This window comes from Cenococcum geophilum (genome assembly GCF_001692895.1).
Source record: "Cenococcum geophilum 1.58 unplaced genomic scaffold K441scaffold_25, whole genome shotgun sequence".
Taxonomy (NCBI): Eukaryota; Fungi; Ascomycota; class Dothideomycetes; order Gloniales; family Gloniaceae; genus Cenococcum; species Cenococcum geophilum.
The window spans coordinates 1631560-1653752 of NW_027137583.1; the positions used below are offsets into that span (position 1 = coordinate 1631560).

Here is a 22193-nt window from a genome sequence, read left to right on the forward strand (position 1 = left end):
CCTACCTCACTTATTAATTCCTCTACGCTCCCTTAAAATAATTAATCCGCTAAGCAATATAAACGCTTAAGGGGAAACCGGGGAAGGCTAAAAAGGTAAAGGAAATGCTCCTTTACGTATATCTACCTAATAATAAAAATATAGGTTATACGGTTAAATCTATTAAAGCTATTTACCTTATAGATAATGGGTTTATGCTATCTACTATAAGATAGGAGTTATTTAAGGTACTAACAGATAGTCTAGTAGAAGAAGAGTATTATAGCTAGTTCGAAGTTTTATTTAAGATGAAGTTTAGAGAAGAGGAGTAGGACCTATAACGGAAGAAGCGGCTTTAGAAGATAGTAAGATATCTATATAATAGAGAGGATAACGATTATATAGTTAAGTATATTGAGGCTCTTTACGTTACAGAGGATAGATCTATACAATATATTATTAAATAGGCGTTATTAGTGGTAGCGGAGGATGATCTTAGAGAAGATCTGCTTAAATAAGCTAAGAAACTATTTAAGGAAAAGTATAGAGGGGAGAAGTGGGAGTAGTAGCTTTAGAAGAAGTAGGAAGCTACTAACTAGAAGCCTTAAAGTAAAAGTTAGAAATGTAAAGAAGGTAATGGGGTATTTTAGCTAGCTGTAATAGTTTTATTATTCCTTATCTGGCGTTAGCATTAAAGAAAGAATAACATTTTTAGTATTTTATATTTAGTAAATTAACTAATTGCTTTTAGCTTAGGCATAAAATATACTTTTAGTAATTAGATAAACTAGCGAGGTAGATAAGATCTAGTAATTGCTTCTACTAAAAGGTTATCCCTTAAGAAGGTAAACCCCTTACTAAAATCACCCCCTATAAACCTACTTCATTAAGTGCCGTAAATCTTACTATAAAAAGGTTAAAGCTAGTCTTTTATTATAAATACTTATTAACTCTATTATTTAAAGATGTTTTCGGTTTAGGATAACGATATACTTCTTCGGCCTAATATATCTACTAACATTAATAAAGTAAACTATTTTATTAATGGCGACTATAATACGCGTATTGCGATATATTAGTAACACATAAGCTAGTTAATAAATTCGCATATCCGCCGAGCTTTCCTTTAAGAAATACCATATAACGATTATAAGAAATTATTTAAGAGCATAGACAAACAAGCACTTTTAAGATCACTTCCCTATATAGACTACTACTAAGCTAGGGACGCCCTTACAAAATACTATAGGGAAATTAACTCTATAATTAAAATTCTTAATTATATTAATAACTAATAGCAAGCACCATTAATATTCGCGCTTACAAAAACAGCTTATATAAGAATATTTAATAATATAGATAAGGAAAGTAAGGAAAAGGCTATTTATAGTTTTAATAGCAAAGCAGTCTATAACGAGAGAAAGCAAATAGGTGCTGTAGCACTTAGTAGTTATAGTGCCTGTCCGTTAGACTGGATAAAATTTAAAAATTCGTATACTTTATATAAGAAGAAATATAACTTTAGAGACGAAATATAGAGAGTAAATTATTAGGACTATACCTATTATAGAGACTGTTTACTTAATTACTATAAAATAAACTATATTTAATGCTAAGTTCCACTATATATTATTTACCTTTAAGACTGGTATTACTTATAGGAAATTAGACTAACCAGGATAAAGGTTAATAGACTTATAGTCTACCTATAGGACCTAAATGTAACGGCGCTATCGCACATTACCTGCTAAATTCTGCTATATTCTGCCGACCTGTAATTGGCCCGCCTAAAGCTAGCGCCTTAGCGGCTTACCCTATATATTTGTTTACATTAATTTTAGCAACCCCTTTTCCTTCTCTTTAGCTTAGTATCTTTATAAGATAGCATTCTATAAGCTTTAGTTTAAAAGCATTTATATAAGCCGTTACATTATACTAAGCTCTCCCTATATTGCCTGGGAAGGCCTTAATAATACCCCACCTTAAAGAGAAAACTTCGTCTATAATAACGCGTTAACGCGCTATACTTAGACACCAAAATAACTCTATATTGCCTAGGAAGGCCTAAATAATATTTTACCTTATAAGCTAAACAGGACTAGACTTACACCCCCAGAATTAAAACTAAAGTATATAATATTAATAAACCCTAGAAAGCTAATAATGGCACCTAAAGCAAGCTTATTTAAGAGAGTTACCTTTACTTAAGAGGAACCTAAGATCTAATTAGAATTAGAAATTAAAGATAATAATAACGTTATAGATATACGCAAGTAAATTCGCGCCCTTATAGCTAGCTAGGAAGCCAATTATCTTAAGGTAAGGAATATATAAGAGACCCTATAAAAGATTCTAAAAAGCCTTACGGCCCTATAAAATAGCCTAGCTTCCCCTTTTTAAAGCCCTAGCTAATATACTTACTCTACCGAATATAATATATTAGGGAGTATAGATATAATAACAAAGCAATTAAAGTCTATTAAGCTCCCTAACCCCCAACTACTATCTAATAGGATAGACCCTACTTTTAAGAATTAGAGGATTTAAGTATAAGGAAAGCTCTATATTAACTATAACTATTTCCTTTTTAAGGAAGCTAAAATACTTTACCTTTTTAGTTAAACTACTAGGGATGCCTAATAGTACCTTTAAGCTAAGTTTAAGGATAATTCCCCTATCTAATTTATATTTATTAACAAGATAATACGGTACCTAGCGGCTATTTATATTAACCTAAACAAAGTACAAGACGCCCGGTATAACTATAATCGCCTAATAATAAAACCAAACTAACCCTTTGCTAAATTTTAAACTTAATTCCTATACCTTATAGGAGAAGGCTAAGTTCCCCTTAAGAACTACTAATTAGACCTATACAATAAGCTAATAATTCGGCTATAAGAGAAGATTGCTATAACCTTAAACGACCTTCTAACGTATAATAGACTTATAACTTATTACCTATTACTAGATTTAGAACTAAAGTAAATTAACGCCTACCCTAATTGGTAGAAGCGACCCTAGAATAATTAAAACTCATTAGCTACACCTATAGGAGCTAAAGTAGGAAGATAAGCTATAACCGCTCTTATACTAAAAGCGGTTATATTTACGCACTAGCGGGCCTTATCTAACTAGCTATGTACTATATCCCTAATTAGTACTTATCGTAATACCCTAATTAACCCTACCTTAGCTACTTGCTACAACTATAATAAGGAGAATTACTTTGCCTTATTTTGCCTAAAGCTAAAGGATATAAGCGATATTAAGGAAATAGAGGAAGGAGAAATGTCTAACGAGTTGGGAAAAGAAGAGCCCTAGGGAAAGACTTCCCCCTAGAGTACCCTATTAATCTTAAAGAGATTAATCTTAGTTAGTTAATAGGTAAAAATTATTTTACCGTTTTATGTATAGTATCTTAAAATAAATATAGAGTAAATATAACTGCCCTTATTAATACTAGAGTAAATAGCTTTACCTTTATAAATACTACCTATATAAATAATGTTGCCAAATTTTTAAATGCAGAAGCTATTTAACTAAAGAAGCCTGTTTAGGTAAAAGGCTATAACGGCTAAGCTAGTTAGCCAGTTACCCACGTTTTAAAGTTATATATTACTTTTAACGGACAACGCTAATATAGTATTCCTTTTTATATTCTAGACCTAGGGTCTTATCCCATGCGCCGTTAAGGTGCTCCTTTTATTGTGGCCCGTGCGCGAACACCAAAACATTAACACGCGTTTCTCTATAGCTTCTTATCATGATTAAACCACCACGATGGGCTGCAAACGTTCTTCTAATGATGCAGACCTTGTTCAACCTAGAGTCGAATTATACATTAAATTTAAGCTTTATTACTATAATATTGGGTTATAATTAATTGATTAAATCTACGGCTTAGTTTTGCCAAGACTTGATTTAATCCAGAGCCTCTGGTTGGCTCAGGAAAAGGAGCACCTTTTGTAACGGCGCATGGGATAATATAATCCTTAGACAAAAATAGATATTCTATTTTAATATTTGGCTAAATATATAATAAAGACAGTTTATCTAGCCAGAGGATAGACTAAAGTTGCCCTCTTTTATTAGGGAAATTTAAACTAACTATAAGATACTAGCTATAAGGGCTAACCTTATCTATTAGTAGGATATCCGGGCCCATGACCTAGCCTTTACTTAAGAAAACGCTCGCTATAAAGCTAGAAAGAACTCTATACTAATAAAGATACTCTTCTAAAGCGCTATGTTTAAAAAAGACTCTATATATAGAAGCGGGATAGATAGTAATATAGATAACGTTTAAATTACGTAGATCTAACTAGTATAGAAAAGAACGCATTAATAGGATATAAGGGATAACCTCTAAAAGATACAATAGGAGCTAAAAGGAGTAATAATAATATTAATACCCTAGAAGTCTATAAAGTTATATACGCCCCTATTATTATATAACCCCCCCCACTATAAATATTACCGCAATTAATATAGTAGTATTTTACTTTAATATATACTAGAAGGATAATAAGCCTATATAAAATTAACTAAATTATTAATAATAGGGAGAAAGAGCTAGCTAAGAAGACTAACGAGGAACTAGTTAAATGCCTCCTTCCTACTATTTATATAAATTATAAGTATGCATTTTTAAAGGTAGCTTTAGATAAGTTACCCCCTTACCAAATATATAATTATAAGATTTAATTAAAAGCTAATAACTTACTAGGTTATAGCCCCCTCTACTAATAATTAATAGATAAGCTAAAAATAATAAAGTAGTACTTAATTAATAACCTAAATAAAGGGTTTATTAAGCTAAGTTAAGCCCCTTTTACTTCTCTTATCCTATTTATAAAAAAGCCTAATAGAGGCCTTTGCTTTTATATTAACTATTAAAAGCTAAATACTATTACTTAAAAGGATTAGTATTCTATTCCTTTAATTAATAAGACCCTTATACGTCTAAGCTAGGTAAAGATCTTTACTAAACTTAATATCCGCTAAGCTTTTTACTAAATTAGGATAGACCCTATATTTAAAGATTTAATAATATTCTATACCTATTATAGTTCCTATAAATATAAAGTTCTTCCTTTTAGACTAATAAATGGACCGGCTATATACTAAAGGTATATAAATAACGTTTTTTAAAATTACCTTAATAAGTTCTACACGGTATACCTAAACAACATTCTTATATACTTAGACAATAAACTTAAGTATTAAGTTTATATTAAAAAGGTCTTAAAGAGACTATAAAACGTAGGCTTATAAGTTAATATTAAGAAATGCGAGTTTAGGGTAAAATATATAAAATACCTTAGGTTTATTATAACTATAGAAGGAATTAAGGTTAACCCTAAGAAGGTAGAGGCAATCCGTAACTAGAAGCCCCNTTATATAGTAAAAGGANNCTAATCCTTCCTTAGTTTTTATAACTTCTATTACTAGTTTATCCGCGACTANGGAATTATAGTAAAACCTTTTATATAACTAATTAGGAAGAATACGCTTTTTATTTTTAATAATAGCTATATAAAGGCCTTTAAAGAGATAAAGGATTGGCTTATCTCTTCCCTAATCCTTTATNACTATAACCTAGACCTTAAATTAATACTAGAAACGGANGCCTCTAATAGGGTTATAGCGGGAATCCTATTACAGTTATATCTAGACGGCGAATAGTACCCTATTACTTTCTTTTTAAAAATAATAAACCTAGCTAAGTATAACTATAAAGTACATAATAAAGAAATGCTAGCTATTATTTAATTACTCTCTTAATAACGCGTAGAGCTTAAAGGTATAAACTTTTAAATTAGGATATATATAGATTATAAAGCCCTAGAGTACTTTATAACTATAAAGCAGCTTACTAAATAATAAGCCTAGTAGGCCAAAATACTCTCCTAATTCTTCTTTATAATTATATATCGTTCTAGGAAGTAAAACTCTAAGGCTAATACCCTAACCTAAAGAGAATAAGATATAGAACCCTAGAATAAGCTAAAGACCTAATATTAGACGCGCGCCCTCCTTTATTTAGAATAGCTTAACCTATAGATCCTTAAGGAGCTAGACTTCTAGTAAAACGAGCTAGTACTAATAGAGGAGTCCTTAGATAAGTTAATAGGGCTAATTAACCGCCTCCTAACTATAAACCGCACGGCTAACGCCCTAAGGGCCCTTCGCGAATAAGCCGTAAAGGGAAACCCCGATTTTAAGATAGAGAAAGGATTGCTCCTATACTAGGAGCGGCTTATAATCCCTAACGTTAATATCTATAGACTAAACTAATCTATAAAGCTTATTGCTAAGTCTCTATAGTACACCCTAGTAAGAACAAAACCTATAAAATTATTAACTGCCGCTACTACTAGCTAAGAATAGTTGTAGATATTAATTAATATATATAGAACTGCGAAGACTGCTAAAGAGCTATAATTTTACGGGATAAGACCCTAGGATTACTTAAGCCACTCCTAATACTAGAGCGCCCTTAGTAGTATATCTTTATAGACTTTTATAAACTACTTAGGGACCATAATAAATATAATATAGTTATAGTTATAGTTAACTACTTTAGTAAACGCCCGTTCTTAATTCCCTATTATAAAAATATTAATACTAAAGAGGCAGCCTAGCTATATATTTATTACGTTTACTAAATCTATAGACTATTAAATACTATTGTGTCTAATTATAAGCTATAGTTTATATTAGCCTTTTAGAATAAATTTACCTAGATCCTAGGTATTAAGCTAAAGCTTTTTACGGCTTATTACCCCCAGATAGACGGTTAGATAGAGATTATAAATTAGTACCTAGACTAAAGACTTAGGCCCTTTATTAACTATTTTTAGGACAACTAGTCTAAACTACTACCCTTAATAGACTACGCGCAAGCAACCCTACCCTATAACTCTATAGGGTTTGCCCTAATTTAGCTAAAAATAGGATACTTACCCTATATAAGCTTTAACTAAAAAAGGCTAAAAAGAACCCTAGACTGTATAAAAGAAGCTATTCTATGCTAAGGCCTAATAGTACGCTAAACGATTAGAGGAAGCTTAGACGGTAGCCCATAAGAACCTAGAAAAAGCTTAAAGGTTAATAGAATAGTAGGTAAACAAATATCATTAAGAGCCTAACTTTGCCCCTAGCGATATAGTCTAGGTTATAATAAGGAATTAAAAGACTAAATAACCTAGCTATAAGCTAGACTACTAAATAGTAGGACCGTATAAGGTTTTTAAAAAGATAGGCAACTTATATAAGATAAAGCTCCTAGATTTAATTAGGGTTTACTCTATTTTCTTACTAGATAAGTTACGGAAAGCTATAAATAACCTATTGCCTAAATAAAAGAATGAGCCTCCCCTACTAGTTTAAGTAAACGGTGATAATAAATAGGAGGTTAATAAAATACTAGCCTATAAGATAGTATAGGAAACGCTAAAATACTATATTAAATAGAAGGGCTATAATCCTAACCTAACCTAGTACTCTATATAGAACTTTATAGGCTACCCCTAAAAGCTTAAAGAGTTCTATAATTAATACCCTAATATACCTAGACCTCTAAAGTACCTAGATAAATAGATAGAATATTAGTATAATAAAGATAATAAGTTACTAGAAGAATATAGGGATAAAAACGCCCTAAAGCCCTAATACAGCTATCTGCCAAATTCTGCTATATTCGGCCGTTTTCTGCTAGTATTATAAAATTTTAGATATCTAGGAACTTTAACCGCCGGTTAAAGTTGTCTAATTAGTTAGATCTATACTAAGACTTTTAGCAGCTACTCTTTCTAGCTTAGCGCTTCCACTTAGCCTATAATTGCCTTTTATACTTAGTCTAGACGTACTCTTATCCCCATTTATCTCCTTATCTTATATTTTATAATCCTATATTTATAAGCCTAGTACTACCCTATTTCTAACTAAGTCTAAGGGTAGGCTTTCTTTTAAAGAGGGGGGTGATGTAACGGCGCTATCGCACGTTACCTGCCAAATTCTGCCATATTTTACTAACCTATAATTAGCCTGCCCAAAGCTAGCGCCTTAGCGGCTCACCCTATATATTTGTTTACATTAATCCTAGCGACCCCTTTTCCTTCTCTTTAGCTTAGTATCTTTGTAAGATAGCATTCTATAAGCTTTAGTTTAGAAGCATTTATATAAGCCGTCACACTAAATAATATACGCGATAGCAAAATTTATAAAAGAAGGAGACCCTTACTAGTATAAAGCAGAAGTCCTTTATAACTATTATAGCGCTATATATAATACAGCAGTATTTAATTTCCATTATATACTAACTTTTAGGCAAAGGCCTTGCCTATAAATAATAATATAGGAGATAAAGGTAAAGGTAATAATAGTAGGTAATGCGGTGCTAACTAGTGTGGTAGATTTCTATTACTTTAAAGAGATGTTTATATACTCGCTATAGGTTTATATAATAGCGCTTAAACGGTTCTTTCTATAAAATTAAAAGAGTATAATACATTCTATATAATCTTAATATTAATACACTATATTTTACTAGTAATATTAGCTACGGATTGGCGCCTAAGAACTAATATATACGTAATTAGACGTTATAAAGTATAGGAAATGGCTTCCTTACTAGCAAAAGTATTATCTTTAGCTATAGCTATACGCTAATAGAGCACGCATTGCTGTTATAAAACTTAAAAGAAATGTGCTCTTTGGACGTTCTATCTCCTATATTAGGGGCATATTCGTTTAAAAATATTGCAGTGTTAGCTTAAGCTATTTTCTTGCTTTGGTAATATAGGTACCGTAGGGGTATTTATAGGGTGTAATTGTCCTAGCTATTTATATAACCAGCTAACGCGTAGTAATAGCAAGAACTTTTTTATATATTTAAAACCATTACAATAGCGTTCCGGCGCTGCTAAATATACTATATAGCCAAAGTACGCGGATACGGAAAAATTAGACTAAGTAATAATGTATTTATCTGCCCTTCTTTTCTCTAGACGGCTTATTTAGTTAATAAGCTGGCTCTTTCCTTTAATCCACAAATCCGTATCGGCCCGCGTATACTAATATAGTAATTTACCTAGGAAACTAGCAATAGACTAATACCCTATTAAAAATCCGGATAACTATTAGTTATTATTAACTAACAGCTAAACTTCTAGAAACTTAATAATATTCTTTAGGGCTTATAAGTTACACTTAACGGTTTTGGCCAATTCCGGCTTTATCTAATCTTTTATCTAGCCCCCTCTAAAATTAATTATCTATGCATTATCGTCCTTGTTAATTAATATATTTCCTAGCTTCCTATTACCCTAGATAATACTAATGTTATAAAGTTGGGCAATAGTGTGCCGAATTTAATTTGCCTATTTCGCTCTTTAGAATTTGTCCACAGAATCGATTCGGACTAGATTAAGGTTCGGTGTATTTAGGTCGGCTTAGATATAGTTATAAAGTACGGCAATTACATTATTATAATCTGACTTAACATATCTAACTAGCTTTAACACGTGAATATAAGGAAGGTTGGCATCCAGTATCCGTCGTAGCAAATTAAATTCTCGAGCAATGGACTTGTGGGTGTATTTAGTAATTACTTTACAGCAGCTTATCCGGCCGTTAATTGAGACTTTTAATATCCTAGCTCCTAGGAGTTTATTTAATACCTTAACCTCTAAAGAGCGTAACTTAGGTAGAGTGCTTTTAGTATTTAATAAATCCTTAGTTTGGGACATCTTAAGTAATATATAAGTCTATTATTTAATAAGTTTTGCTTCGCCCTTAAGTGTAACTGCAACTTAAAGGTATTTAGATTTAGAAATGTATGCAGATTGTTCTTTTAAGCTCTATCCTTAATAATATAAGCAAGTTCTCGAAATATCGGCTAATAGGTACTTATAACTAGGTCGGATATTTCTTTATATATTATATCTATTTTAGAGTTTTTATAGGACTTTATAGCGCAATTAAGCTTCTGGAGTAATTGGCATTTAATACTATACTCCTTATTAAAGCCTAGAGGTAAACGTCGCGAGAGGACTACGTTAAAACGATTCTTATTGTAGGTCAAAACGAGGTTATAATTAGATCTAATACCGCAATTTAGATCTATAACGGTACAAGGCATCACGGGATAATAGTAGATAGCCATTATGTGTAAGTGGTAATATTATAGTATTAAGGATTAAAAGCAGAGGTAGCGATCCTTATTAAATTATATATAAAATGGTCCATATTATATCTTAATTAATATTAGGAAGCCCCTTCTCTACCTCATCCTCATGCTCAGTAGCCTCCTCCTCCTCTTTAGCATTAAGAACGTTCGTATTAAGGTAGTCTTATAGGCGATCGATGGAGGGAGTCGCGTCTTCGGCGTCGGCTTGGTGAGGAAGGGAAACACTAAAAGTAGTAAGTGTAGATATAGGAGTAGTAGAGCAGGGTGTACGACCTTCAGTGTCCCCTCCTGTGCGCGCGCGCGGCGGGCATCTAATTTCGCTCATGAGTAGTCAGGTGCACTATTCAGCGCGGATGCTGTGCACTTGGAAGAAACACTGTGCATAACGTGAGCGATAGGGTTATAACGGTCGGCATAGTTGTCTGTGCGTAGTTTTGAAGCAAAGTCTTTGATTTTTAAGCTTAATCGCAAGAGTTAAACTCGAAGTTCTCTAGTACGCAAAGTAACGAAATTTGATGGCAGCTGCGCGCATAAAGGGGGACACCAGCTCATACACCCTGTAGGAGCAGCAGAGTTTGATTAATTGCCCTCAAATCTACACCACCATAACGCATCCGGTTGAAAGGGCGTGTTGATCACGCTAATCAAAATGCGTAGATTTATACCTAAAAGAAGGTAAAAATACGTTAAAATGGCCATGCGTATTACTTCAAAAGGTATAAACTCTACCGTTTGATCACCAAGATCGACACGCGCTTTCAACCGGATGCGCCAGGGTGGTGTATACTAAAATACCATGTCTTAAGACAGGATCTTATTGCCAGTAAAGCCGATTGGTGCCGTTCAGCCTCAACACTAAGCACTGACTTCCCAGCGGCCTGCCTCCCTGCCTTATTAGAATCCCTTTGTGTGGCAGAAGAGACTTTTCGTATTAGGTAGGTTAGCATGGAAGACTACCACTAAAAACACACACATATATATAATTTTTAAAGAAGTTAGGCAAAAAGTTGTGATATATGACGTTATGACTATAGATTTCTACCCTTCCTTATTAACAGCCTTGGAGCTTCAGAGCGACTTTTTTAGGTGGTATATGGACAATATTTTACTAATAGTAAATAATTAAATAGACGGTGATAATACTAAAGTTTTTTAATTAACCATACTAAATATTATTATAGGCTTCCTGACCACGTTGCTGCCGTTTACCGCAATATCCAAGCGTTAAAAACGTCAATGAGGCGCCAGCACCCTTACTACCGAGCAACCGCATTGACCAGAGGCTTCAACACCAAGCTCTATACGCCTCTAGATTGGCTTATGAGGCGTGCATATACGAAAAGTCCATGAATGCCACACAAAGGGATACAGAAACGGGTCCAATCTGGGGCTCCGGATTGGCGCCAGTCCAAAATATCAACTGTGTCTCATAACCTTGGCTTCTAAACCGATGATCGATATTCTAACTACAACTTAGAGTCGTCCTTGTTCACTAACACGTACCCTATTAAAATTAGCATCAGTCTCAGAATTATGGGGTCAAAAGCTTATTATATCTTGACTTCCCATCCGCCATATCTACCACCGCCTGATTCGCATCCCGCATCGGCCTCTTCTGAATCCAGGGCTGGATATTCTTCTCCGCCGCCACCTTCAACATCTCCTCAATCTCCCGCGGACTCCCAATCTGGACCCGTCGATCTTAACCTCCTTCTAAATCAGCACAAACACATTGAACCCCGGAATCGCATCCTCGGGCGCGCCAACCTGGATGAACTGGCCGTTGGTCTGCAGCAGCCGAAGATACTTCTGCGGCGGCATCTTGGGACTCGAGACAGTGCTGATGATCATTTTTCGCTCATTTACACTTTTGACTAGCTATGTATCGCAACTAAGCCACCTCCTCTAGATTAATCATCGGACCACAATCGACGCTTATGCCTAGGTGTTGCAGCGTTATCTTTCACCAGTTTCTTCGTGCCACCTTCCTAGCCCATCGTGCATATTGTCATGTCTGAGGCACTAGCAATTGTTGGACTCGCCAGCAATGTTGTTCAATTTATGGATGCCGGTGGGAACTTATTTCTGTTAATCCGCGAGCTGCACAGAGATGGCTCATTAACGGAGAATACTGAGCTAGAAAAGAGGATAGGCGTGCTTCAGGCATCCCTTGAAAAGCTCAAGCGTGGCCCGGCTTCACTAAAGGACAGTACACTTGTGTCAACCGTTGAAGTCACTCTCAGGTATCACCTTATGACTCACCACCTTGTTCTCGTATGTCTTACTACTGTCTCGGTCAACGACTCGGTCAACAACACGGTCTACGACTCGGTTTACAATACGGTCAGTGAAGTAGTCTACTACCTATTTTCCTTATGTATTTATAGAGGCTCTAGAGCCACATTCAATAGATAGAGTTCTTCTTAGTGACTTGTCCGTCCGACAGTTATGAGCCTAGGCTATCTACTACATTATCTTTAATTTGAAACCCTGATTACCCTATTATTAACTGAACAGTAGAGGCCTTAATATGTCCTCTTAATAATCCGAAACTCTTATTACGACGTATACTATAATCCTAGCAGGCCTAAACGATTGGGACTAATAGATTGGTGTCGTTAAGTATTAAGCCGACGGTGAGGATATATGGGAGTATATCGATCTGGATGTTAAGAAAAATAATCTACCTAGATACAGAGCACCGTTAGAGCTATTACTATTAGTTATTAATCCTTAAAAGACTACGTTCTTAGCCCTCAATAAAGGTAAAAAGGAGGAGCTTCGAGCTTTATAAAAATAGTATAACCGTACTTATAAGCGGTATAAGAAAGAGGAAGCAGCCCTTAAGTCTCTATATACCTATATTATCAGCATAATATCCCGTAACTATATTAACTACACCTTTAAAGGAAATACCGTCTACGATGTCCTTATGTCACTTAAGGAGGCAGTCGCTTTAACTGATGATGCTTAAAAGGTTAATCTAGCCACCTAATATTTAAAAATAAAGAAAGCCCTAAAGAGTTAGAATATTAAGAAGTGGCTCCGCGAGTGGGAGAAGGTGTATAATAATTATAAGAAGGTTAAACTACCTAAGGTAGATAGCGATCGACTAGTTAAGGACTTCGTGTATACTATTAAATTTACCTTATTAGGATGGTTAGAATACTAGAAAAACGAATTATAGAACCTTAAGAGGAAGAAGGAAAGTCTACCTACCCTTTAATCTATTATCGAGGTTTACCGAAATTATTGTTAATTAGACTTAGCTTAGAAGGCGAGGAGCTAGCACAGCTTTTATATAGCTAGCTTTAAAGGAGAGCTAATTAATAAGCCTAAATTAAAAGATAAATTAGAAACTAAACCAGAAGCTAATTCTTTAAGAAGGATAGATAAAAAGGAATAGACAAAGCCGTGCTTATACGGATTACTATACCTATAGAGGAAATGCTTCTACCTTATTAAGTTAATTTAACTGTTGGGTTAGAAACTAAACAATTTAAAAATATAGTCAGTAGAGCAGAAGCTTACTAAGGCTTCACCCGAATTCAAGGCCTTAATCAACTAATTAAGGAGCTAAGCCTTATCTAACAAGAAGCCAAAGAATGCAGAGAATGTAGAGTAGAAGAGCTTACCCAGTAAACTATACGGAAGCTTTACAGTATATTAAGCAGGAGCTTATATTACATTAGATTACACTCTCTATAATAGCGTAATTTTAGACCCTGTAATAACCTTATATATTATTAACGACAGAGCAAGATTTATAGATAATATCTAACCGGCTAGTGAACAGTTATATACTAAATCTAGTATAGAAAATATTAAAGGCTTTAGAACAGCTAAAGTCACAGTTATTACCCTATTAGGAAAGTAGAAGATTTATCTTATTAACGCTACGTATATACTAGGATTTTATACAAATCTAGTTTGTAATCATAGACTTAATAAGAAGGGTGTCTTTTAGTATAATAAGGGCAACTACCTCTACCATCGCGGTAGCGAGAAGTTTGTATATTGCGGATATTACTACGGTTAGATAACCCTTGAATATAACGAATTAAAGCTAAAGACGGAGGATATATCTTTTGCGGCTTAATTAACGGATCCTCTACTAAATCAAAAGGTAGACGGATGACTTTAGCACAGTCGACTTGGACACACAGGAAGTGCTACTATTAAGTGATTGCCTAAGGAAGTGACTAGGGCGATTCTATAAGGCCCTACGACAATTAAATGTAAAACTTATACAGTCAGTAAAGCTTATAAAATTATATTAAGAAGAGCACCTACGGATAAGGCAACAAGGCCTTTCTTCCGTATATATATAGATTTGATTTAGGGAATTAAAGCCTATAACAGATATAAGTACGCAATCCATTTCCTTAATAATTTAGTTCGAATAAATAAGGTTAAGACGTTTATATAAAAGTTATTAACTACCTAAGTAATTATTAAATATTATAATATAGTCAAGCGACGCTATAGCTTTAAAGTTATTATTATTTATATAGATAACAAGTCATCACTTAGAGGCAAATTTAATAACTAGACTACTAAAAAAGGTATTACGGTGGAGTACTCAGCTCTAAGTATATTAGAACAGAACGGTCCTATAAAACGTTCTAGGGGGGTAATTATAACAAAGTCTTAATATATATGAATTAAAGCACAACTACTAGAGGAACTCTGGCCTAAAGTCTTTAAAGTAGCAGCGTATATAACGAATAGGACACCAAGCCAACGGCTTAACTAGAAGACGCCCTTTAAAAAGCTTTAGTTAGTAATAGGTCTCTTACCAGCTAAGCCAAATATAGCTTACTTACGTGCCTACGGCTGTAGAGCCTATCCACTTAAATATAACATTCTATATACTTAAAAACTTGCTCCTAGAGCCTATATTAGGTATCTAGTGGGGTATAATTTAACGAATATCTTTTAAATATATATACCAAGCGAAAAGAAGGTAATTTAAACAAGAGACGTTACGTTTAATAAGTGACTTGTCTATAACAATAGCAAGCCAGATCTTGCAAATTTACTTTAAAAAAAAGCCGATTAAATGCTAGAGGTAATTAATATAATTAACCTCAATAGGACGCTTTAAGAAGACTTAAATAAGAACACAAATAAGAAAGATAAGATTTTTAATAAAATTTAAGTAAGCACTAATGGAAATTAATAGGTAGATTCTAGTGGAAATTAAGGATAAATTGTTGACCGTAAGCAGATAGACACTTAAGGCGATAACTTAATTGTAACAAATACCTTAAAAGACAATCCTCCACCTAGCCTTCCTATACTAGAACCAACGCCAGAACCTTAATTAAATCCTATAAATACAGGTCCCTTAAGCTCCTTAAGCACCTCTAGATCCTCCGCACCCTCTACCCGTTAACACCCTGGTTTTGAATATGTTAAAATTAACCCGGAGGAGTTAAAGAAAGGAGACACAGCTAAGGTCTTTAAGGATAATATAATCAAAGGAAGAAGATTAAAAAAGCCACCTAAACAATATAGAGCTTATTTAACTCACCTTAAAGAGGTAGACACCTTCTAACTGCTTTAAGCAGCCTTTTACGCAGGGCTTAAATATTAAAGGAAAATATACTGTGATAAGCTTCCACCTCTACCCAAGAACTGGAAGGAGCTTATAAGACACTAGTATAAGGCAGAATTTCTAGCAGCTGCTATGAAGGAGTACACGGATTTAGATAATTGTGGAACATTTAAAATCGTAGATAAGACTTAATCTATTAAAACGGTACCTATCACCTAGGTATTTACCTACAAGACAGACACTAATGGATATCTCACGAAGTTTAAAGCTTAACTTTGTATAAGAGGTAATCTATAACAGTTAATCTATAAGGATACGTATGCAGTAACTTTAGCAGCTAAAGTCTTTAGAGCTCTCGCAGCAATCATTGCAGCATTTAATTTAGACGTCTGGCAGGGTAACGCTGTTAACATATTTGCAAATAGCCTGATTAACGAAATCGTCTATATTAAATATCTAGATGGATTTACTATTAAGGGTAAATGTCTACTACTACGCAGAGCGCTCTATAGACTTTAACGATCGCCACATCTTTAGCATAACAACTTCAGCAATCAGCTCGTTAAATTAGGGTTAAAGCCCGTCAGTAGTAAGCCGTGTCTCTACCATAATAACTCACTGATCGTATTCTTCTACGTAGACAATATCTGCGTCGCCTTTACTAAAGAAAATCGATTAGAGCTCTAGAGCTTTAAGGAAGCACTAATAAAGAAGTATAAGATGAAGGATCTAGGTGACCTGTCCTAGTTCCTAGGAATTTAAATTATAAGAGACAGAACTTAAAGAAAGCTTTGGCTCTGTCAAGACTCCTATATTAAAAAGATTACTAATGCATTTTACCTAACTAATATGCGCTTAGTTAGTATACCTATAGGCACTAATGAGCTCCTATCTAACCCGGAGGAAGCTTTAAAATAGGACATCTACGTCTACTAAAGGATAGTCGGATTATTACTTTATGCGACCTGTATTATAAGACCCAATGCAGCTAGAGCTTTAGGCAAGCTATTAGAGTTCCTACGTAATCCCTTACCTCTACATAACGCCGTAGCTTAACAAGCGATTACCTACCTATATCAGTATAAGACCCTTATAATCAAATACTTAGGTTAAAATATAGGAAGCCAAGCTTTTATAGGAGTAAGCGATGTGGCGTTTAAAGATAATTTAATAAGCAGACGTAGTACAGAAGGATACTTGTTCACCCTATTCGGAGGGGTAATTAATTGGCGCTCTACTAAGCAGATGATGGTAACAAAGTTAAGCATAGAGGTAGAGCTTACAGCTCTATCTTATACAGGAACGGAGTTAATCTAATAGAATCGCTTCTTTAAGGAAATTAAATTGTCCTTAGATAAGGAACAAACAATCAGCTACAATAATCTACAGATAATTAGACTGCTTACAAAGGATGGATAAGAGCTTACTATAAAGCTTCAACACGTCAATATACACCACCACTAGCTTTGTTAAGAAGTACGTAATAGCCGAATTAAAATTAATTAGACGCCTATAGCTGCTATAGTCACAGACGGCTTAACAAAGGCCCTACCGCGTCAGAAGCATAAGGCGTTCGTTTAATAGTTAAATCTCGTTGATATTAAGGATCTAATTTAATTCGATTTGAATGATATTAGGTAAGGTAACTATAGAGGATTTCCTTTAAAACTTAACACCAAATTGCCTATCGTGACTTTTTATTTTATTTTCTATCCAGCTGCTCAGTTAAGACTGAGCAGCTAGGGGGGTGTGTTAACCGTTGAAGTCACTCTCAGGTATCACCTTATGACTCACCACCTTGTTCTCATATGTCTTACTACTGTCTCGGTCAACGACTCGGTCAACGACACGGTCTACGACTCGGTTTACGATACGGTCAGCGAAGTAGTCTACTACCTATTTTCCTTATGTATTTATAGAGGCTCTAGAGCCACATTCAATAGACAGAGTTCTTCTTAGTGACTTGTCCGTCCGACAACTTGCCGTGCTGGTAGAAGCATGCTTCGTACTTTCTAGCGACCTGATGGCCATTCTTAAAGGACTGAGACCCAACAAGCAAAAGAACCAGCTTTTGCAGGCCACATCAAAATCTTTAAAGACCATTCGTAAGAGAGGACAGATGAAAGACATTGAACGCCGGCTTGAGAAAATGCGGGACACTATTTGCTCCCATCTAAATGTTCTTCTAAGGTAACCTACTGTTCCCCGCCGCTACCTTCAAACTCTAATAGCCTCTAGTACACATCAGGATGAACTCACCCCTTCCATCAAGGATCTAGCAGATCTGAGCACGACATTTAACAATGAGAACAGAATAAGACTCGATGAAATGGCTTTAGACATAAGGAGAATGCTCAATCACAGAAATTGGGGCCAGGACAACAACGTCGCATTCAGTGATTTGACCAAACAGTTACAACAATTTGTTGATGAAGCGCTGGAATCCAAACACGTAGTGCGGATACTGAAGAGTTTACATTTCAAACAGATTAAGGAACGCCATTCGGACATTCGAGAGGCTCATAGACAAACATTCGAATGGATCTTCAATCCCCACAGCGGCGTCAATTATATACCTTGGCTGCGCTCACCTGATAGTATTTACTGGATCACCGGAAAGGCCGGGTCTGGGAAGTCAACACTAATGAAGTTCATTCAAGGCCATTCCGAAACGCAAGAACTTCTTCACCAATGGGCTCAAAATCAAGGTCTTATCATAGCAACTCATTATTTTTGGAGCGCTGGAACATCCCTGCAAAAGTCACAGGTTGGACTCTTCCGAACGCTCCTTTTCCAAATCTTAGCCCAATGCCCGGAAATTATTCCTCGGGTCCTTCCAAATCGATGGAGAAGTAGATCTATTGGAACCCTTGAAAGCTGGACTCGCGCCGAGCTATTAGCTGCTTTTAAGAGGCTGGCTAGTTTACCTCGACTAAGGGATAAGATTTGTCTTTTCGTGGATGGGCTAGACGAGTACAATGGGGATCATCCAGAACTTATCAATGTTTTCCGCCTCTTGGCCCAATCACCTAATCTCAAGATTTGCCTATCCAGTCGGCCTTGGCAAGATTTCATTGACGCCTTTGTTGTGTCTGAATGGAAGTTGTACGTTCAAGAACTTACGAAGAATGACATACGACTCTATGTAAAGGATAACCTTGAGCAAGATAAGAGATTTCGGACTATAAGAATGGAAGACCAAGAAGGTGCTGACGCACTAGCTCAGCAGATACAAATGAAAGCACATGGAGTCTTCTTGTGGGTATATCTAGTCGTTCGATCTTTATTAAGAGGTCTGGCCAACAGTGATGAAATGGTGGATCTTCACAGACGACTCAACGAGCTGCCTAATGAACTGGAGAAGTACTTCGAGCTCATGCTAGACACCATCGAGCCTATCTATCAACGGCAGACAGCAAAAGTGTTCCGAGTGATGCTCACTTCCTTTAATGCACTGCCCGTTATTGCATTCTATTTCGTAGGCAAGGAACAATTGGATCCTAACTACATACTCCACGAGCGTATCGAGCCGTTGTCGTCTCAGAAAATTGCTACCATAGTTGATCAGCAAAAACGGCAACTGAATGCAAGCTGTAGAGATCTCTTATTTGTTACCACTGACCTTGAAGCGCCTAGTTTCTCCGGGGTTAAAGTCGGGTTCCTCCACCGAACTGTCATGGACTTCTTGCGGACTGGTCAAATGGATAACCTATTAAGCATGCGGTCAGGTGCATATTTTAACCCAAACTCATCATTATGCAAAGCGTACTGGGCAATGTTTAAAGCCTTCCCGTCAGATACAGCAATCAGCGTTGGGAGCATGCGCGAAACTATGATTGCCGGAATGATGTATTACGCAAGAGAGGTCGAGAGGCAATCCGAATATTCGGAAATCGACATTTTGGACGACCTGGCAAAGACAGTCCCGCTAAACATGACCTGGTCTGATCTCGTTGGAGATCTAGATTGCACGGATTTTCTTGATATAGCAGTGAGGTTCGATTTAAAGCTATATGTCGCAGAAAAGACCAAAAAACTCAGGGAGCAAAGTCAAGAAGGTACAAGTCAGGGGGAGCAAATTGCGGCACTGCTTCGGCAAGCACTGAGGGGTGGGTTCTCCGTCGACAGTGACGATTGTTTTCAATTTTCCACAACGGACCAGATTGGATTGTCCATGCTTCAACGCGTCCTCGAGGACGGCGCAGATCCAAACGCAAAACTTGATCGAGTATCTGTACTGTCACCACAAGAGATTTCCCAAGGTCAAGCTGAGTGCCAGGAATTCATCGGAAAGCTGTGTAACGAGAACCCAGAGCATAGCCGTTCGGTGTGGGGAGACTTTCTCATGCAACTCCAAGTAGATTGTCCGAGAGAAAGAACCAGTCAAGAGGCATGGGACATGAATAGATTTCTCGATCCGCCCATGCAAAAGCGCAAACTTCTCGACAACGCGTATGAAGCTTGCGAACTCATGATCCTTTATGGTGCCAACAGACACTATCAGAAGATCAAGGGTATGGAAGTTGACCGGAAATATTTGACGGCAGATTGTGTCTTCCTAGACGTTTTCCCAGGTGATGCGAGGAAATTAATTCACCTACTTGGTAGGAAGGAAAAATCAAAGAAAGAGCGGCAATGGTGTAGTATTATGTGAATAATAAAATATGTCTTTCTTTACTATAACGTAGGTAACGGGGTTTTGACCGCTCCCTAGGTTATGACCGCGCTAGCGTACCGCCTGCTATTTTAAGTAAAGTTTGTTATTCTGCCAAAATTAAAGTAACGCATACATTTAAATGGCGGTGTGTCGTGCTAAGGCTTACCTAGGCGTGATAGATATAACTTAGGTAAAGTTTTGGTGTTCAAAACGGTCATGACCCAGGGAGCGGTCAAAACCCCGTTACCTACGTTACCTTCTTTGTAATAAAGCTCGAATTTTTGTGACCAAGCATGGAAAAACGCTACAGATCTACTCCCGTTCATATGACAATGATTTTTCTGCAGTAGATATTGCAAATCCGCTTCACAGCCGTGTAGAGGACTTTACCCGTGTGCAATGCATCTACTTTGCAGAGTGTCGCGGGTAAATTTGCGGGTCTTAATAGGATTGCAAGCTGTATAGTTGTGTGGAGGCAGAGAGCTTTGGGGGTAAGCTCCACACGAGGCTCTGCACGAAGAGGTCCAAACTGCGCGAATACTTTCTATTCCACGCCTCGTCCTCATCCATCGCAATAAACACATCGACCCCCATCGCCAGAGCATCCTGCTTCTTCGCCGCGGTCCGCGAAATCGCCACGACCCGCTCGCACCCCAGCGTGCGCGCAAACAGCAGCCTAAAATGCCCCAGCCCCCCCCACGCCCACGATCTTGACCCGCATCCTCGGCCCGGCCCCGTTCTTCTTCAGCGGTGCATACACCGTGATGCCGCTGCACAGCGTCGGGGCCGCGGCGGCACTGCTCAGCGCGTCGGGGATCTTGACGACGAAGTGCGCCGGCACGCACACGCGCTCGCTGTACCCGCCGTAGCTGCGGCTGCCGTTGCCGAACACGCCGTTGCACGTCCCGACGAACTGCTTCGCGCAGTGGTTCTCCTGTCCCGCGCTGCACTCATCGCAGTCCGGCCGCTGGCAGCTGGCAGCTGGCGCTCTGCGCGCCGACTCGTGTGATGCGCCCGACGATCTCGTGCCCGACGCACACGGAGTATTTGGTGGGCGCCCACCCGGAGCGCAGCGTGTAGATGTCGCTGCCGCAGATGCCGCAGTGCGTGACGCGGATGTCGACGTCGGTTGCGGTGAAGTGTAGGTAGGTGTAGAGTGTGAGAGCGTGGTAGACGCAGCTAGGGCGGGCTAGCTAGCGCAATTGGACTTAGAAGTAAGTGTAGAGGTCAGAAGATGTGAGTACAGGAAGTGTGGGTTAGCTTGGGAAAGCACAAAAGAGTCACGGTCCGCGAGTCTAGTATCCACGGTGTCTCTGCGCTTCAGGAGCCGCGGTCTTTGGGCGTGGCTAGCTAGTTAGTGATTATCTCCCAAGCCCGCGAGTTGAGGGGGCTCGCTCTTCTCTGATAGGAGGACTTAGTGACGCCAATCGCGAGACCATCATTTGGCGTAGCTGTTGTTTAGATGGTGATGGCATGCGGCGAGAATTTTTCGGCGGGGGACGCCGCTCGGGTGAGCTCCGCCAGTAGCTGTCCTGGGTGCTTTCATCACCGAGTATTGGCTTAGCAGAATGCCATCATGTCTAGGGCTCCATCTACGATAGAAGGATCCCTGAATAATTAGCAGGCATAGTATAGCCTCCGAGCCGACTAGTAGGAGAAGGTAGGTTAGTAAATACTACCCAGGTCATTTAATCTGGTTTTTATTTAAGCATTGCCTTATTAGAGGTTCCCACAAGCCTCCCTATAATGCCAATTGGATGATAATGGGCTTCAATTACGGGCATAGAGAAGTTATAATGTTA

At 37.2% G+C, this 22193-nt stretch overlaps 1 protein-coding gene across 1 annotated transcript; it reads right to left on the bottom strand.

The window, feature by feature from the left end:
* Positions 1-11705: 11705 nt before the first annotated feature.
* On the bottom strand, positions 11706-22019 carry K441DRAFT_687671 (GroES-like protein; the record flags this gene model as incomplete). The annotated part of the gene is made up of 6 exons (XM_067652112.1): positions 11706-11861; positions 11900-12031; positions 20908-21036; positions 21098-21358; positions 21393-21570; positions 21988-22019. 6 exons carry the CDS (start codon positions 22017-22019, stop codon positions 11706-11708), a joined length of 888 nt encoding a protein of 295 aa, XP_067503303.1.
* Positions 22020-22193: the final 174 nt, after the last annotated feature.